Below are 15,589 nucleotides of genomic sequence, written 5' to 3' on the forward strand. Positions count from 1 at the left end.
AAAGCACATTTTCGAACACGTGAAAGCAATATTTAAAATTTGTTGCTTTGATTCAGAAATCTGCTTGTCGCGAAATGTCCTCTTACATTTGCAGCGAGAATTATACTTGAATTTAATTTGATGCTGAAATTATAGTAATATTATTGGTTTGAAATTTTAATTGTTAAAACACGCGATACGTAAGAAGACCTATCCTGAACTAATAAATAAAATAGGAAAATGTTACTACTCGCGAGTATAATAAATACTCGCGGTCATTATGCTCGTCGAAAAATTTACGTTGTACAACCAGTTACTTGTGTCGATTGGGATCTTTCATCCTACGAGATGATTGAGCGACCAGAGGAACAAAAATACATGCGACTCACCGTTAGATGCGAAAAAAGTTGTCATCTATATCGTCAAATCCATCATCAAACAAAAATCGTCGAATCCCATAGAAAAAAATGAAATCTGGAAGTAATCTGTAACAAATGATTTGTACTTGATATTCAATTCAAAAATAAGAAGTTTAAACTTATCAAATTTTCAGTCAGATTCTATTTTCTGACTAATAATAATCTAACAAAATTTGTGAATAATTTGTTAATTACTAAAATATTATTATATATTGCAAAATATTTCCTGACAAATATGTATGAATATTTTCTAATATAATTGATTTACAGAAATTATATTCTGAATGTCCAACATTTTGAATTGTATTTCAAACTAGTCAAATATGGCGCGCTTTTTCTAGTTAGACAAAGCTGCGCAGTACGTAAAAAACGTGATGCGCAGAATGTGTTTAAATTTACCCATAATGGCGTTCTTTTCCGGAAAATTCCTACCTTTTTATCGATACAAATCAAGTTACTTTACATCCATGAAAAATTATCAGATTTATCATTAATTGCAATATCATATTCTCTTGCAATCAATCAAGAATCTGAACAAAAGAGAACTAAAAGTTATACAAATAAATATACAAAAGCAACAAATTATATAAAAATTATTAAGTAAAAATTTACATGATTTAATAAACGTTATGCATGATAATATATCTTAAAACCACAATTTTCAACACTTTTATGAGAGTTATGAGAAAGCAAATCGTCCTATAAGAATGTTTTGAACAATGAATATGATAAAAGTTTTCTATGCCAACTCGTGAACCATGAAACATATATATATATATGTATGTATATTCATTTCTATCCAAGGAGGAACTAATTTGAATAATAACTCTTTGAAATAATGATCACTATTCTAAATTGCAAATGTACTCAGAAGTGTAAATATAAGTCTAAAAATAATGGTTATAATATTTACCTGTAGACTTCTAAGTGACATTTCTTCTTGCTACTGCTTCCCACTTTTACTGATGTGCGTTACATTTCAATAACTACAGATCGAGATATATCGATATGTCTGAGTATCGCAATAAGTGTATTCTACGTTTCACTGTGTGATGGCGCTGTGATCGTTTAGCTGAACTAAACATTGCGCGCGCATTTTGTACGCAAGTAGTAATATATTTTAATTTTGATCTTATTGTTAGTTAAAAAAACGTGTTTTAACTTCAAGTCTTAATTTTAAGCTTCAATCTAAATGATTTTACTCCTCGAAATAATTTCCATCGTATTTAGCAAAATTTTTCAATCATAGGCTTTGTTTGCAGTCACTATTTCAATGTGACTGTTTTATAATAAAAATAACGCTATTGACTTTATTGTTGGCCATAGCACGTCGCAAAGAGCGTAAGGAATATTCTGTTTTTCTTCGAAGTCGTATTTTGAAACGTGAAACAAGAAGTCTTTGTAATATCGTATCTGTTTTCTCTTTAGTCAATGGCGCCATGTTCAAATAGCGCGGTTGTAGTGACGTAGTCCAAGAAAAATTCTAATTATCTCATGCTGGAATGACAGACAATTGCTTCCGTGTCGATCTCAACAATTGCATTATTACGTGCATTATAACTTTCGTTACAAAAATAGTTGTCATTGTATTTTAATTGAAATATGGTCTAAAATATGAGAGTTTACAACGTACTCTTCGAAAACAGTTTATTAAAGTGACAGTGTTTCTCAAAGTTGAGTGACGTAATGTGTTCCACTTGTATACTTGTATACTGCGAGTAACGAATCTTTAGTCGGTATCGAGTAGTACTTAAGTGATTTCTTTTAATTCAATAATTTCAACTTTTAAAAATTAAGAGATTAATAGAGACATGCTTCAAACGGAAGATTTACCGCGTATGACATCACTATCACCCGGCAACAATGTAATTGATCTGAAGTCAACAGAGTTTACAACGAGTGGGGTAAGTATTAAACATATGAATATATATATATTTGCTTTTTTTGCATATACATTTGATATATATATATATATATATATATATATATATATATATATATATTATTTATTTACATACTCATGATTCCTTCCACGTGTAAGCTTGATCACTTACGAACTTATATTAACAGTTTAAATATGGCAACTACGCACGACGTACCAACATGATCGTAAGCGGAGTTCCTTTATTTTAGTTTGATTTTACACGATTTCAGTCCCTCTCTCTATATCTTTCATGCTCACACATGCAGATGTATCACACATACAGTAATATCTTTCTTTCTCACTCATACGTATATAAAATTAACTTCTACTTTTTAATTTCAATCAGCCTTAATAAATATTAATATATTAAAAGGCTGCTTCTTTTCAACGCTGCTTTCTTTTCCATTTTTTAATCACGTTCGATTGTATAAAAATTTAGACATATATTCATCGACTTATACGAACTATAATACACGATATTATATACATTAATAACAATAAATATGACAGTAAATATACTATTGTAATTATTAAAATAATTATACAAATGACGTAATTTTATCACATAAATAAGGAAATAAATCTGTTTGATAAAAGATAACTATATACTATTATTAATATCGAAAAGAACAAATACTTGTATTGAATTATTGACTATGATCTCACAACTATAATCTCGTAGTCTTGTCTTTATCTTATCAGTAAATTTATGTGTTTTAATTATCAAAGCAATAGTAAACGAACGTTAAAGAAATAGTTATGCAATCAGTACGAATTTGCATGTAATAGAAAAACTAGTGAAAATATAATGAAACACTACATGGTTACATAAGTTATATAAGTACATATATATTTCAATAAAGAATCGATAATTTATTTCGAAAATAAAGATATCCATATACATAAATACATGATATTTCACTTTTGTTTTATTTTATAAAGTTAAACATACAAACGCATTAAAAATATTTTTATTTTTCTGTATGTATAAGTAAACTTTTTTGTTTCGTACATAGTACGAACTACGTTATAAACAATCACGCGAATAAGCTGATACCACGTGTATTATAACTACTTCTAGATTAATTTCTGCAGTTCTCATTGCGTCATCGTTCGTAGTGTTTCACAATCGGTTAGCATTTGAAACAAAGGGAGATTAGTATTCCACAAATGGGAATAAGAAATAAAATACATTAGAGGTTTAAATTCGACGAGGCAAACGGATTTGTCATCATGTGTAGAAGTATATGGGGAGAAGCGTGTACTTGGCGCAGCCCTGAAAAACGACGTTGCCGGAGTGAATGCTGAGTCACATATCGTGAACGATCTCTCCCAGGAAGGTGTGCTAGTTCGTTTCTCTGTGAAATGCATTCTATTGGAGTAGTATAACGTTATCATTGTCGGAATTTTAATATCATCAAACCAAAATGAATTGAAAGAGGAGGTACTTGGCGCTTGTCGCGTGCCTCGAATAGTTAATGGAAACGAATTTAAGACAGCTTTAGGCCCGGTTTAGGCTCGCGGATCTGTCAGTTTTTACTATTAAACGGGAATTCTTGCTTTTTATCATAGTTGCTGTGGTGTGTCAGTGGAAGAGAAGTGTTAGCATTAATTCAAAAAAGTATCGCCTTAAATTATCAAACGAAATCCGAGGCATGCGTAGGACGTACGCGACGTGTACTGAAGTTTGACGTGGTTAGTGTGTGTTTTGAGGTTATTTTTGTGTTCGTGTAACTGACCTCTACTTGTTTAAACAGAGCTTCGAATCTTTATTTCCATTCTGACACTCTGTCGAATAAGTTCATCCAACAAGAACTTTGAAAACTGTCTTTCTTAATCTAATTTCAATTCTGTATTGGTTACGTTGAAGAGGAAAACAAAAGTTTAAGAAGTGGTGTTTGACAACATTGTTAACAATTAAGAACACAGTCTTGAATTATCTGTTATTGAATGGTGCATATAAATTCACTTATAGCCAATATGTTGTAATTACATGCAGTTATGGGAACATTATTGGACATTTAGACTGAGTCAAACCATTGACAAAAACAACGGTTTAACATGAACATTTGTTTCTTTGTGATAACTCATCTCAAAACGTGCCAAACTATTGTGACAATAAGCTGAAATAATCTGGATTGTAAACTTGTAAATTTGTCAACTTGGAAGTGATTTAAATACCAAACAAGCAAAATGTTGTGTATAAAGAAATTGTACCACGAGGAGCTGTTTCAACTAGCACTGCTACTTTCTTTGTTACGACTGGATCCAGAATCTTACCTAGGTTTGGACATTCAAACCATAGGTGTAGGTTCATTAGATCTAAACAATGGTTCTAGATGGCATACTGATGTCCACACAATAGTTCATCGCCCTATGTTTGTTCATCCAAAAAACTTAGATTCTATGCTTTTAAATTATGAGAGAGATCTGTTTGAAGATTTAAATTCATTAGGAAGATACAATAGAATAAATTCTGGTTTAAATGATATCCATGCGTATTTGTTAAACGTCGAAGACTCTGGAAGAGATTTTGACATAGCAGGACCCAGTATATCACTTTCTACAGACCCAACTAGGAATATGACATCACCTGACCCATCAAATTCTTCGCAAAGTCCTGATGAACCAACTAATACAGCAGAACTTACTCAAGAGGTATTTTTTTGCTTCAGCTTCTTAACGTAAATTTTTGGTTTAGCCTTTACTTTATCTTTTACTTTTGTTTTTATTATTATATTTAATTCACTTGTAAAAGATACTAGTACAAGATCAAACTTGTTGGATAATTTTTACAAATTTTACAAATCAACATGTAAAATTTTTATTTTTTGTTCGGACTATTATTATAGCATCAACAAGTCTTTATTAACTCTTTGAGGACTTGGATCAGTAATGTAAATATGATTAAAAAACTGAAAAATTAAATTTTTAAAATATTTAGAGTTTGTTTTATGCAATGAAGCTATTTAATTAATTATTCGTTGCTTACACAAAAATTATCTCTCCGTTGATTATTTTATACTATTGTGATAAAAAACAACGTAACTGTGCCAACGATCACTGTCAAAAATATGTTATCACGTGTATCCTTGGTACGACCTGTGGAAAAATTTTTCAATATTTTCAATATTTTTAGTATGTCGATCGAACCACTTTAATAAATTCATATTTCCGATAATATTCATTTGTTTTTATCGTCTTAACGTAAAAAAAAAAGTGATTATTGAAATTTATTTAAATTAAACGAAATACTCGTGTTATCTCGTATACATAACGAAAGAGATTTGTATTTGAAATTTGATATGTATAAAGAATATTTCCTTTAGGTTAATATATCATCGACCTTTTACACATATTGAAGTACTGGGTCATTCAGCAGATAACTTTTTTCCGAAATTTTTTATTATAAGTAAAATATTTTCTCAAAAGAACATAGTGGAAATATGTATTAAGAAAATATTTGAGTATTTCTTGTGTAAAAAAAAATATTTGGAAAACGTAAATATTCCTGTTTTAATTCGAACGATTAACAAATTAAATATTTCTATCAGCTTCACGCCAATAGCATTTGCACTATTTTCTTGACAATGTCCTTGAATTTCCAGGTCACCCATATCAGTCAACTAGGTCAACTAATTGCGTTTCTATTTTTCAAAGATTTAGACATGTACTACTTACTTCTTTTATAATGTTTAAGGTTTAAAAATCACATCCGAGAGAAATCGAATTTATCTGTCTAGTAAAACCATATTTTATTAAAATATCAAATTAACAACACTTCGACATAACGTTTGAGTTGAGAAATTAAAAAAATTTCAGCCTGGCATAAAAAGTTATGCAAATATTATTCCGTTTAAATGTAAATATGCATTTTTTTTTAAATGAATTAGATATTCTCCAACTAGAGAAATTATATATACGGAAAACCACTTACTTATTGTCAGATATACATATTACGTGATTTTCATACACTTTTTTTTTGTACAACTTGACTATCAATTTCGTGTCAATTTGTGTATTTACTGTTGCACGGCATAAAAAATGGAGAATACTTTCTAAAGAATTAAAAATTTGAAATATGAGCGCAAACGCAGTTATTGAATTTCAAGTCAAACTTTTGCAGAGTTTTAATCTATATGTTATGCCGTATATATTGAAGACAGAATACGCAATTTTAGCAACAACATTTTTTATTCTAACATCGTCAATTTTTGAAATTCGCCATGTTAACTAATATAAGAATCTAACAGATGTAAAAAAAACTTCTTTCGTTTGCTCACTAACTTGATAAACTCGTAGAATCGTAGATCTTCTAACTTTTTCTTTTCCAAAAACTTTCCGCTCTTCTGAAAATTCAACGTTTCAACATTTTCGTTTACAACGATTAATTCCTTTTTTCTTTCTTTCTTTTCTTTTCTTTTGATTAATTCACACTTCCCTCGGCCGGCGAATTTGATTTTTGATCACGAATTATAAATACTTGGTCGTAGACATGTGCGTCTTGTTGGCGATCACAGACCTCTTTTTATCGCGTGGCACTGCATCATCAAAATTTCCTGTGAATTCTCGTGCAACGGCCTCGATTGCAAAAATAATTGTGTGGAAATGCACGAATACAAACGCGCTTCTGGTCGGCTTTGTGAGAGAAAAAAAAAAAAGAAAAAAAGAAACGAAAATGCCAGATGCGACCCGAATTCGTCCGGGAATTGATGGAAAATTTTTGTCGAACCGAATGTTTCCTCGCGAGTTTCGCCGTGCATCTTTGCTCAAAATAGCGAAGCGAACACTAATGATTCACTGTCAACGAGAAAGCGATACTGAATTCACCGAATAACAAAATAATAAAATTCTATTGAAACTTTCTTCATCTTTGGAAATTTCCCAGATTTCCACGTAGATTTATTAAAGAATAGGTATTTATTACCCATTGTGTATAAATTTTGGTCAATTCTGGTGTAATTTAAACAAACTTTGACTAGTTGTCATTTGTCTATCAAGAAACATATTTGTTGTTGTTTCTGCGCAGTAAATAAACGCAGCGTCCGTTCGTTTTGCCAGTTGCCTAAATTTCTTCGCAATTGGGTTAATAATATTTTACAATGAAATTGTGTGCATTGGCAAACAAAGAAAGTGAACAACTTTGATTCTCACGTGAAACAAGTCCCCTCGCTCATTTGTGAAAGAAATATCATTGGAAAATAAATAAAAAAAGGTGAACGTAGTCTAGGTTTAATTTCATTTTACACCAAAAGACTGGACATTGTTTCTAAAACCGCAACTGTTGAACAAAAGACTTTGTGACTACTCTGATACTGTTATTTCATTATTTGTAATAATTTCTCTCTGTCCATCACGCATTCACAATTGGCACGTTGCCGTGCGCGCATCCACACTTGGGTTTTTCTCTATTGCGCTGCATCCACGCGAGTGCCTGCTTTGCGTACTATATGTGGAGCAAAAGAGAAATCAGATGCATTAGTTGCAAGTGTATTTGTGATATATCACTTATAAATATGAGTGTCGCAAGCACATTCTGACCTTACGTCATTCATCCTTACGTAGTATATCTATGATCAACTGATCGCCACGTACCATCGGAACGTCCAAATCCAAGCGTTCGTTTCAACTCGAGCATCGCACCAAAGAACAATGGATAAAGGAATGGTTTTCTCTCACACGTTCAAGGACATTTGGTCGTTCTCTCTTTGTTGCCTTCGTTATGATCAGATCGTTATCTGTGAAATTTCTCTTAGCCCTCGTTTAATCGCGAGAGAAAACTTTGGCTTACAATTAGCTTTTTCCTTTCTTCCCCTTAAAAGTTACCAGTTACGCTCGTAGATCTGTATAACACGATTGCAACGTAAATTACTTGTATTGTTTTATCATTTCGTAATACAAAACTCGCTATTGCATCGTTTGTTTTCTTTTTTTTTTTTTTTTTTTCGATGTTCTCGTATCAGTGCGTCTTACAAAAACAACTAAGATAAGTCCTTCCTTCTTTGAAATAAAGATTTTCTGATACAGAAAAGCCTTCGCACAAGATAGAACAATTGATAATACCGCGAGATTCATTTCGTTTATCTCTAAGTATTAAAATAATAAACAAATTCTGTTTTCTTTTTTTTTTTTTTAAGTAATTTTATTAATATTCTTAGATATACTTCTTACAGATTTAACAGACAATGTGAATTGAAAATTGAACGATGATTTTCCTAACCTTCCTTCGAAACCAAGTATCATGAAACCAAGTAAAGGTCAGCGTGTTGTATAAAAAGTTCTTGCGTTATTATTTATTTATCCAAATACACGTGCTGCACGTCTATCGACATTAATCCTTCCTCTTCTTTTTTTTTTTTTTTTTTTTTTTTTTTGTATTGAAATTCGGTTCATTGATATTTCATTGGTGGAATATTTTCACGGAATACGGTGAAACTGGTGATTTTACTTTCGTCGATCGGAAGAGAGATATTATCGAATTAAAAACGCGACTTTAAAACACTTTTATCAAACGTAAAGTTTTATCGAACGCGTCATGGAAATCCATAAATTTTCATAAATCAGCATAGTAATGGTATGGAAATGATGACCCTGGTGACCCTGGTTGGTTAGTTGAGGAACAAAGGTAAATACGAAATACATGCCTTCTCTCGCACGTATCCACCAGTTCGAATCCTCAGTTCCAGTACCTTCTAGTGCAATGCGCGTTGTCCTCGAGTGAGCATTTAGGTTACTTGTGCGCACGTGGTTCTTTTAAATGTAGAATTTACTAATAACTCGGAAACGTTGCGGTTAATCGGCGTGCAAGATGGCGCGAAGAAAGAGGAAACAGCGAATGATCTCTGTTTTCGTACATGATGATGTATGTTTGCACAATTGAGCATTATAGTGCTCGTTATTACAACAATTAATACAGAAATAATACAATTTTATTTAATAATCTAGCACAATTAAAAAAAGATGTTGGTGAATAATTCATTACGCGTGATGCAATTGTTCCGATAATGTGGAATTTTATCTAGTTAATTAGTAGCAGTTTAGATCGTTTTGTTTAATTAAAAGAATATAACAGATACATGTAAAACCAGGACGTATTTATGTAATAGTGCTGTAGAAATCAAAACATATTTTCGATCGTACATTGACATTACATACACTCACATATTTTTGTAATACTCAGTAAAAAATTTTGTATTATTTTGTTTCTGTTTCAGGTATGTACTGTCAGTTCTTCTTTTGGTAATGAACATTATTTAAACGTTATAAATATTCTACTTTTCTACGTCATAAAAATGAGTCCTAAAAAAAAATGATCAAAATGAGTTATTTATTTATTGTACCAACATTCGTGGTAAGTTCTTTTTTTTTTCTTTTATATCGGATTCCGGGTTGCTGCGAGGAAATACTTTCCTTGTATAAATACGAAATGAAATATAGTTTTGAAATATGCCCACAGAATATAATTTTAACTATGTTACAATATATTAAGCATATTATTAATCTTCGGTTATCATCACTTAGTGTAACTTAATTTATGAAAATTCTAAGTTAAATTATATGTTTTTCATTCTCTACAATATGAAACGAAAATAAACGCGTTATAAATAGATTCTAATGAGTCAGGAAAACGAAATGAGTGATATTGTGAAATTATCTTAATTGTTCGAAGTTAATGAAAGAAAAGATATAAGAATGTTAACAAAAAAAAAAAAAAAAAAAAAAGAAAAGAAAATAAAGGAAACTGTTGATTATTTCCCAATTTCTTGTTCGAGAAAAGTGTTTTAAAAAGATCTCAGCCAAGGTTAACAAGATCGAAACCAGTCACAACAACCTTTGTAAAAATAACTACATTCTGTGCTCTAAAATGCTCCGTTCTTTCGAGTGCAATGTTCTTGTAACCTTCACAAATTATGCCCACGCATTTTTGACCTCAAACTCGTGTATTTTGACTTTTTTCTTTTTCCAATTATACTTTCTTCTTACAAGTGAAACAAAAATGAAATTACAACTGTCCTAGTTACAATTTCGCATTTAATAATTATAAAATTTTCGAAGTATATTCGAATATATAATTTATAAACATTAGATCATTGACAATCAATGGTTAGGTGTTTGTAATTCTGTTTTGTCGACAGTACGTTTTTTTTTTATCGATAAATCAGGCAGAATCGATCAGTTGATACAAATGGTATCTTTGTTACCATGTAGCGGTTAAGTCGTTTCGAAGTCTTAAATTTACTGTAAAAATCAATCGCAATTTCTGGCCTTATTATTTTATATTACGGTCATTAAATACAATTATATAAAAAAATTTAGCAGTAACAATAATTTACGCAGCTCGTATGAAAATATTTATCTGTTTATCAATTATCATTATTGTTATTGTCGTATATATTTAGACTTGATTTTCTCATTAAAAAAATCATTAGCACAGTGGAGCAATTATTAATACTACGATGAAATAAAAAACCAAACTTTTCTTATTCGAGAGAAAGTATAATAAATGTACAAATTTATACTTTCTATCTTCATTTTACATGGAAGAATAATTTTTAAAGAAGTTTCATTTTTGATTTAATTTTTCCAGAAATTTCTATTCTATACGCAATTTTCAAAGCAATAAGTTACATAACGTTGCCTATTAGGAAACGACAAACGTGTAATTAGCTTCTGCGAAAATGATAATTTTCATCTTTGAATCAAGAATCGCATTAGAGTGTCTTCTAAATTTTGTTCCCAAGATATTTATTAGCGGCGTATAAAAATCCTAACCCAATAACACTTGATACGTATAAATCTTTCGATTTCGAGTGTATACTCTAATTCTATTAATCATAGCTACCTACACACTGTTGTACTGTTCTGGAAGTCTTCTAAGTCACAGTCAATTTTCTCCCACTCTCTGATTATTTCCCCTATCGTGGCTAACTTGTGATAATAATTACCAACATAATGCCAGCACGTGATGTAACTCGAAGCCATTCGCAGTAGTGTATAATGTTAGTGTAAATGTTAGCTTCATGTTAGTATACGAAACATTAGCAACGCTAGTTTTACACGGTTTAAACAATTTACCAAGCCCTTAATTTTATAAATATATAAGAATAAACGTTTTCAACGAATTACACAAATCTAACAAATTTTCAATTTAACAAATTTTCAATTCGATCAGATTCTCGATTAATTGCGCGAATTCAACAAATTTTCAAGTCAATTGCACGAAATTTTTTGAAAATATTTCGATTCGCGACGCGATCGAGTTTATCAACATTTTATAGTGAAGCTGGTCACAGTGTCGGAATGCTCTCGTGGACGTGTTCAACTAAGCGTTAACCATGGATTTTCCATACGTTGAAACTTTCTCTGGTATCAAAGTCCGCGAAGAATAATCGATGCTCAACGTAAGGCCAAAACCAACATAGTTTTCGCTCACGGCGAAATCCACACGGAGTTTCTGGTGTGGGTAGGAGCACTCCAATGCCTATCCGGTACTGGTTGTTATCTTCTCACACGCACAGTCCAATCTGTAATCGTTGTCTTCATTCCCGTCGTCGTCGTCATCAAAGTCATTCTCCTTGCTTGTTTCGTCGTCGATGACACTACTTGATCGACACTGTCGAGCATTCAAACACATTTTTCGATCAGTGGTCAGTGTGATCATCACCTTCTCGACGATATTGTCAATGTTTTCTCGTTGATTTTCTCAATAAATCGGTTTCTGTGCAAGTGTTCGGGTAAAAACTGTGAGTCTCGTCGAAACAAACTTAAAATAGCGGTGACGTACAATACGCATCCCAGCACCGGTGAAATTTAAGCACAGTGCGTGAAAACTGGAAACAAAATTTTCACAGTGATACATCTTTTAATTAAGATTGACATACTTCTGTACACAGTTATACGGAATATCGTAACTTCGCAGCGATGTCTAAGATGGTAAGAGACGTTTCAAAGCCAACAGCTTTTTATCAGTCTGTTCTATTATTTATCGAAATTTATTATTTAACGTCGCAACGTCTACTCTAACGTTGAAATTGAGAATACCGTGCCAAAAAAACTTGGACGACCTTTACGAAATTTTCACCATTCTAAACAAACGTAATTTAAAATAAAACTTTTGGCGTGAAAACGTGGACATTCCGATTTTCAACCACGATCGAGCTTAATTGGAAGATTTTCAAGAAAACGAAAATGTGAAAACATCATTTTTGCTACAGTAATTGAATGTAGGCATATACTACGTATTATAACCTCACTTTTCAATGGAAAGATATTATGAAGGACAGAGCTGTTCGCCTCGATAGACTTATCGCGAGAATCATCCAAAAGATCTGTACTTTATATAGAGAGTTTATTTCGATATTAAAAAGACAGTCTATTCGGAAAGAGCATGAGACAAACATAGAGTAAAGTGCAGTATTCCAGAAAGAATCGTGAGGTGACTCTTGATTTGAACTCAAATCTCTATTTATTTTATGGGATGTAACAGAAATTGAGTCGTCTTTCTTTTTCCTCGATGAAAATTTAAATTAAATTCTATGGTATCGATTGCTCCAATCTAACGCGTATCAAATTCTCTCAGCCCCAACAATTTTAGTATCGATGTACAATATTGTGCTCCTACATATTATCGCATTATATAAACAAATAAAACGAGATATTCGCAAATATTGCGAATTCTCTCCTTGTTAATTTAAATTACTTTGACATCAGTTGGTCTTTCAATTTTTGCGATTTTCAATAGACTATTTGAGACTTAAAATTTTTTCTTTTTTTTTTCTTTTTTACCATTATATAGAACCATCATTACACATGTCTATCATTGTTCGAAGAATGGCGCAACAGTGTAGTTTTCCTGGTATGAATCGTTTTACCAATCGTTAGAATCATTGTGCTGGTGTGAATTAAAATAGTTTTTCACCATTAGAAGTTGGTTCCCTATTTTCTATGTCACATTATTCTTTTCCATCTTTGCAAATTCAATACGCTACTGTTCAAAAATATTATCCTCTATCCAATTCAACTGAATTGTTCAACTTTAATTAATAATAAAATTAGAATTTAAGTTCTGTGAAAACTTTTTGCTAATTTCTTTTTTTTTTTCTTTTTTAATATTTCCAACACGTTAAATCGTTTGACTCTAACTTTTCTTCATCGTGATTCTCTCTAGTGAGAACTTTTGATTACAATGATTTTTGGCAAAATATTTGACTCGGTATTTAATCATTTACTTTTGATTGTAAACATTTTCCAACTTGTCATAAAAGCACGAGACGATAATATGTCCATTCTGGTGTACTTTCTATATCGGTTTACAAAGATTCACCTCATAATTTTGTATCGCTGTGTATTATATTGCGTGTCTGAAGAATTTCGCACCATTTATACATCAAGTAACATTACATAACAGTTGATTACTGCTATACATCCAAGTCTGTAGTATAGACCAATAGTTTGACTATAGTTTTATCGCTGTTAGTTTAACAGACTAGATTGAGTAAAGTTCTACTTATATAGTTGAGATTTAATAGATAAAGTACGGGCGTAGTGAAGAGCTTGTGACTTTTTCTACATGTTGCGTATTAAAGTATCCACTTAAAAAATTAAAATATTCATATTAAACTCAACTCGACGTCGTATTTCGATTCGATTTCAAAATTCCTTTAAGATCCTTCTTTCGATGCTTTTACCGTAGCTTCCCGTTGAATGCTGAATTTTTCAATTTCTAACAAGTTGGAATAAATTCAAAAAAGGAAATAAATTCCGATAAATTAACTTGTCCATCCAGCGAACTTAAGTTCCTTCGTTTCTGCTGCCTTATTTACTTCCATAATATATTCGATTTTATTTCCGCCTGTTTCTAATGCTTAAATCACCAACTAAAATTCATCAAAATTCAAATTATTCATCATTTCAAGACGCATCTACGCTGTTCTTTTTTTTCTTCTTTTGTTTTGTTACTACAGTATCAAAATGCTAACTAAATTGTCACTTTTATTAACTACGAGCTACACAAACACATGCATCAACAATTTTGGTAAAGTTGGTTTGTTCTTTAATAAATACAACAAATGTAAAGTAAAAAAAAAAGTTTAACAAAATAAGACATCTTCCTTACCAAGGAAATCCATTTGTAAAATTTGTTTTTTTTTTTTTTTTAATCATTCGTTCATTAATCGGAACAGATTCCATGAATTCATGAATTACCGTTCGATGGTTCTCGGGCATAATTCGCTCGAGTTGCTATCCAGCGTTAATGCAGCTCCAATAGGTGGCGATGAAAGCCCACAAGATACTGCAGATCCCTATATTGAATTTCGATGCTAGAATATATTCAGACGGATTTGAACTTGCAGCTTCCTTTTACATTCTTTCCCTTCCAAAGTAAATGTTTTAACTGATGTTTCGCCATTAAACGAGTTAATTAACTAAAAGTAATTAAGTTTTGTTAACAATATTAATCTTTACAGCATGACATCATAAGAACCTAAATCAAAGCCGAACGAGTAATTCAGGATCGTTCCTTAGGTTATGTCAGCTTTGGTTTGACAAATTATAGTAGCTTCGAGATACCAGGGAAGATAAACACTTCGGTGTAGCAAAGGTGGTCTCGCATCAGGTTGTTGTCAATATGTCAGGGCTTGTTCTCTGAAACGATTCAGAATTGTACCTTGCTTGGCATAACACGTGGTACATTATCTATGTATGTTCGCTCAAGATACACCGTATTATATACAATCTCCCTATTTTCTACCATCGTTCTCTGTTCTACGAAGTGAAAAATATGGTATAGTATAAAGTTATTATTGATATTATTAACCAAGGTAAAGAATTTTTACCAAACTTGTAGAATTTAGGTTTTAGATTGACAGTCATGGCTATTGTCACGTCAGACATTCTCAGATTAATTAATTTATTTATGTGTCGGATCAGTCGGCAATTAATTTTTCTCCCGGTTGTTGTGCCTCGAAATTTTTCGATGTAGCCTATTGTGAAAAATGATGGGTTATGACAGGGCCGCCTTTGACGGTTTACCAAGAATTTCTGTGTAAGATTACCATAAACACCTTCGCCACCCCTCGATCGCGAACAAAGTAGGTAGAATAGTTTTGCGTCCCTTCGTCTCGGGAAGAAATGTTGCGGCAATGACTAATGACATTGGAATAGTTTTGGTAGGAAAGTGCCGCGGGAAAACATGGAAAAGAAAGTCAGGACCGTACCACGTCCGCCGACGTGCCTTCGCCTCGTTCGACTTTTACGATAATTTGAA

General features: G+C 31.8%; 1 protein-coding gene and 1 long non-coding RNA gene across 8 annotated transcripts in view; one reads left to right on the forward strand and one right to left on the reverse strand.

The window, feature by feature from the left end:
• Window positions 1-1,803, reverse strand: part of LOC122530270 — a 17,625-nt gene extending 15,822 nt beyond the window's left edge. Inside the window, exons 1-2 of the long non-coding RNA XR_006306946.1 lie at window positions 1,312-1,803; window positions 369-464 (exon numbers count right to left, since the gene is read on the reverse strand). This is a non-coding gene — a long non-coding RNA (uncharacterized LOC122530270). The remainder of the gene's footprint in view (window positions 1-368; window positions 465-1,311) is intronic.
• A 364-nt stretch (window positions 1,804-2,167) lies between these two features.
• Window positions 2,168-15,589, forward strand: part of LOC122530230 (segmentation protein cap'n'collar) — a 99,004-nt gene continuing 85,582 nt past the window's right edge. The window contains exons 1-2 of one of the 7 annotated variants that reach the window (XM_043657044.1): window positions 4,795-4,980; window positions 9,537-9,561. In XM_043657044.1, coding sequence (XP_043512979.1) covers window positions 4,946-4,980; window positions 9,537-9,561 — 60 coding nt within the window. In that variant the 5' untranslated portion in view covers window positions 4,795-4,945. Of the gene's footprint in view, window positions 2,303-3,470; window positions 4,981-9,001; window positions 9,185-9,536; window positions 9,562-11,853; window positions 12,256-15,589 lie in introns of those variants that run through there. The other 6 variants (XM_043657060.1, XM_043657035.1, XM_043657027.1 and 3 more) reach the window with 6 other exon arrangements.

Source organism: Frieseomelitta varia, unplaced genomic scaffold, assembly GCF_011392965.1.
Source record: "Frieseomelitta varia isolate USP_RPSP 00005682 unplaced genomic scaffold, Fvar_1.2 scaffold_134, whole genome shotgun sequence".
Taxonomy (NCBI): Eukaryota; Metazoa; Arthropoda; class Insecta; order Hymenoptera; family Apidae; genus Frieseomelitta; species Frieseomelitta varia.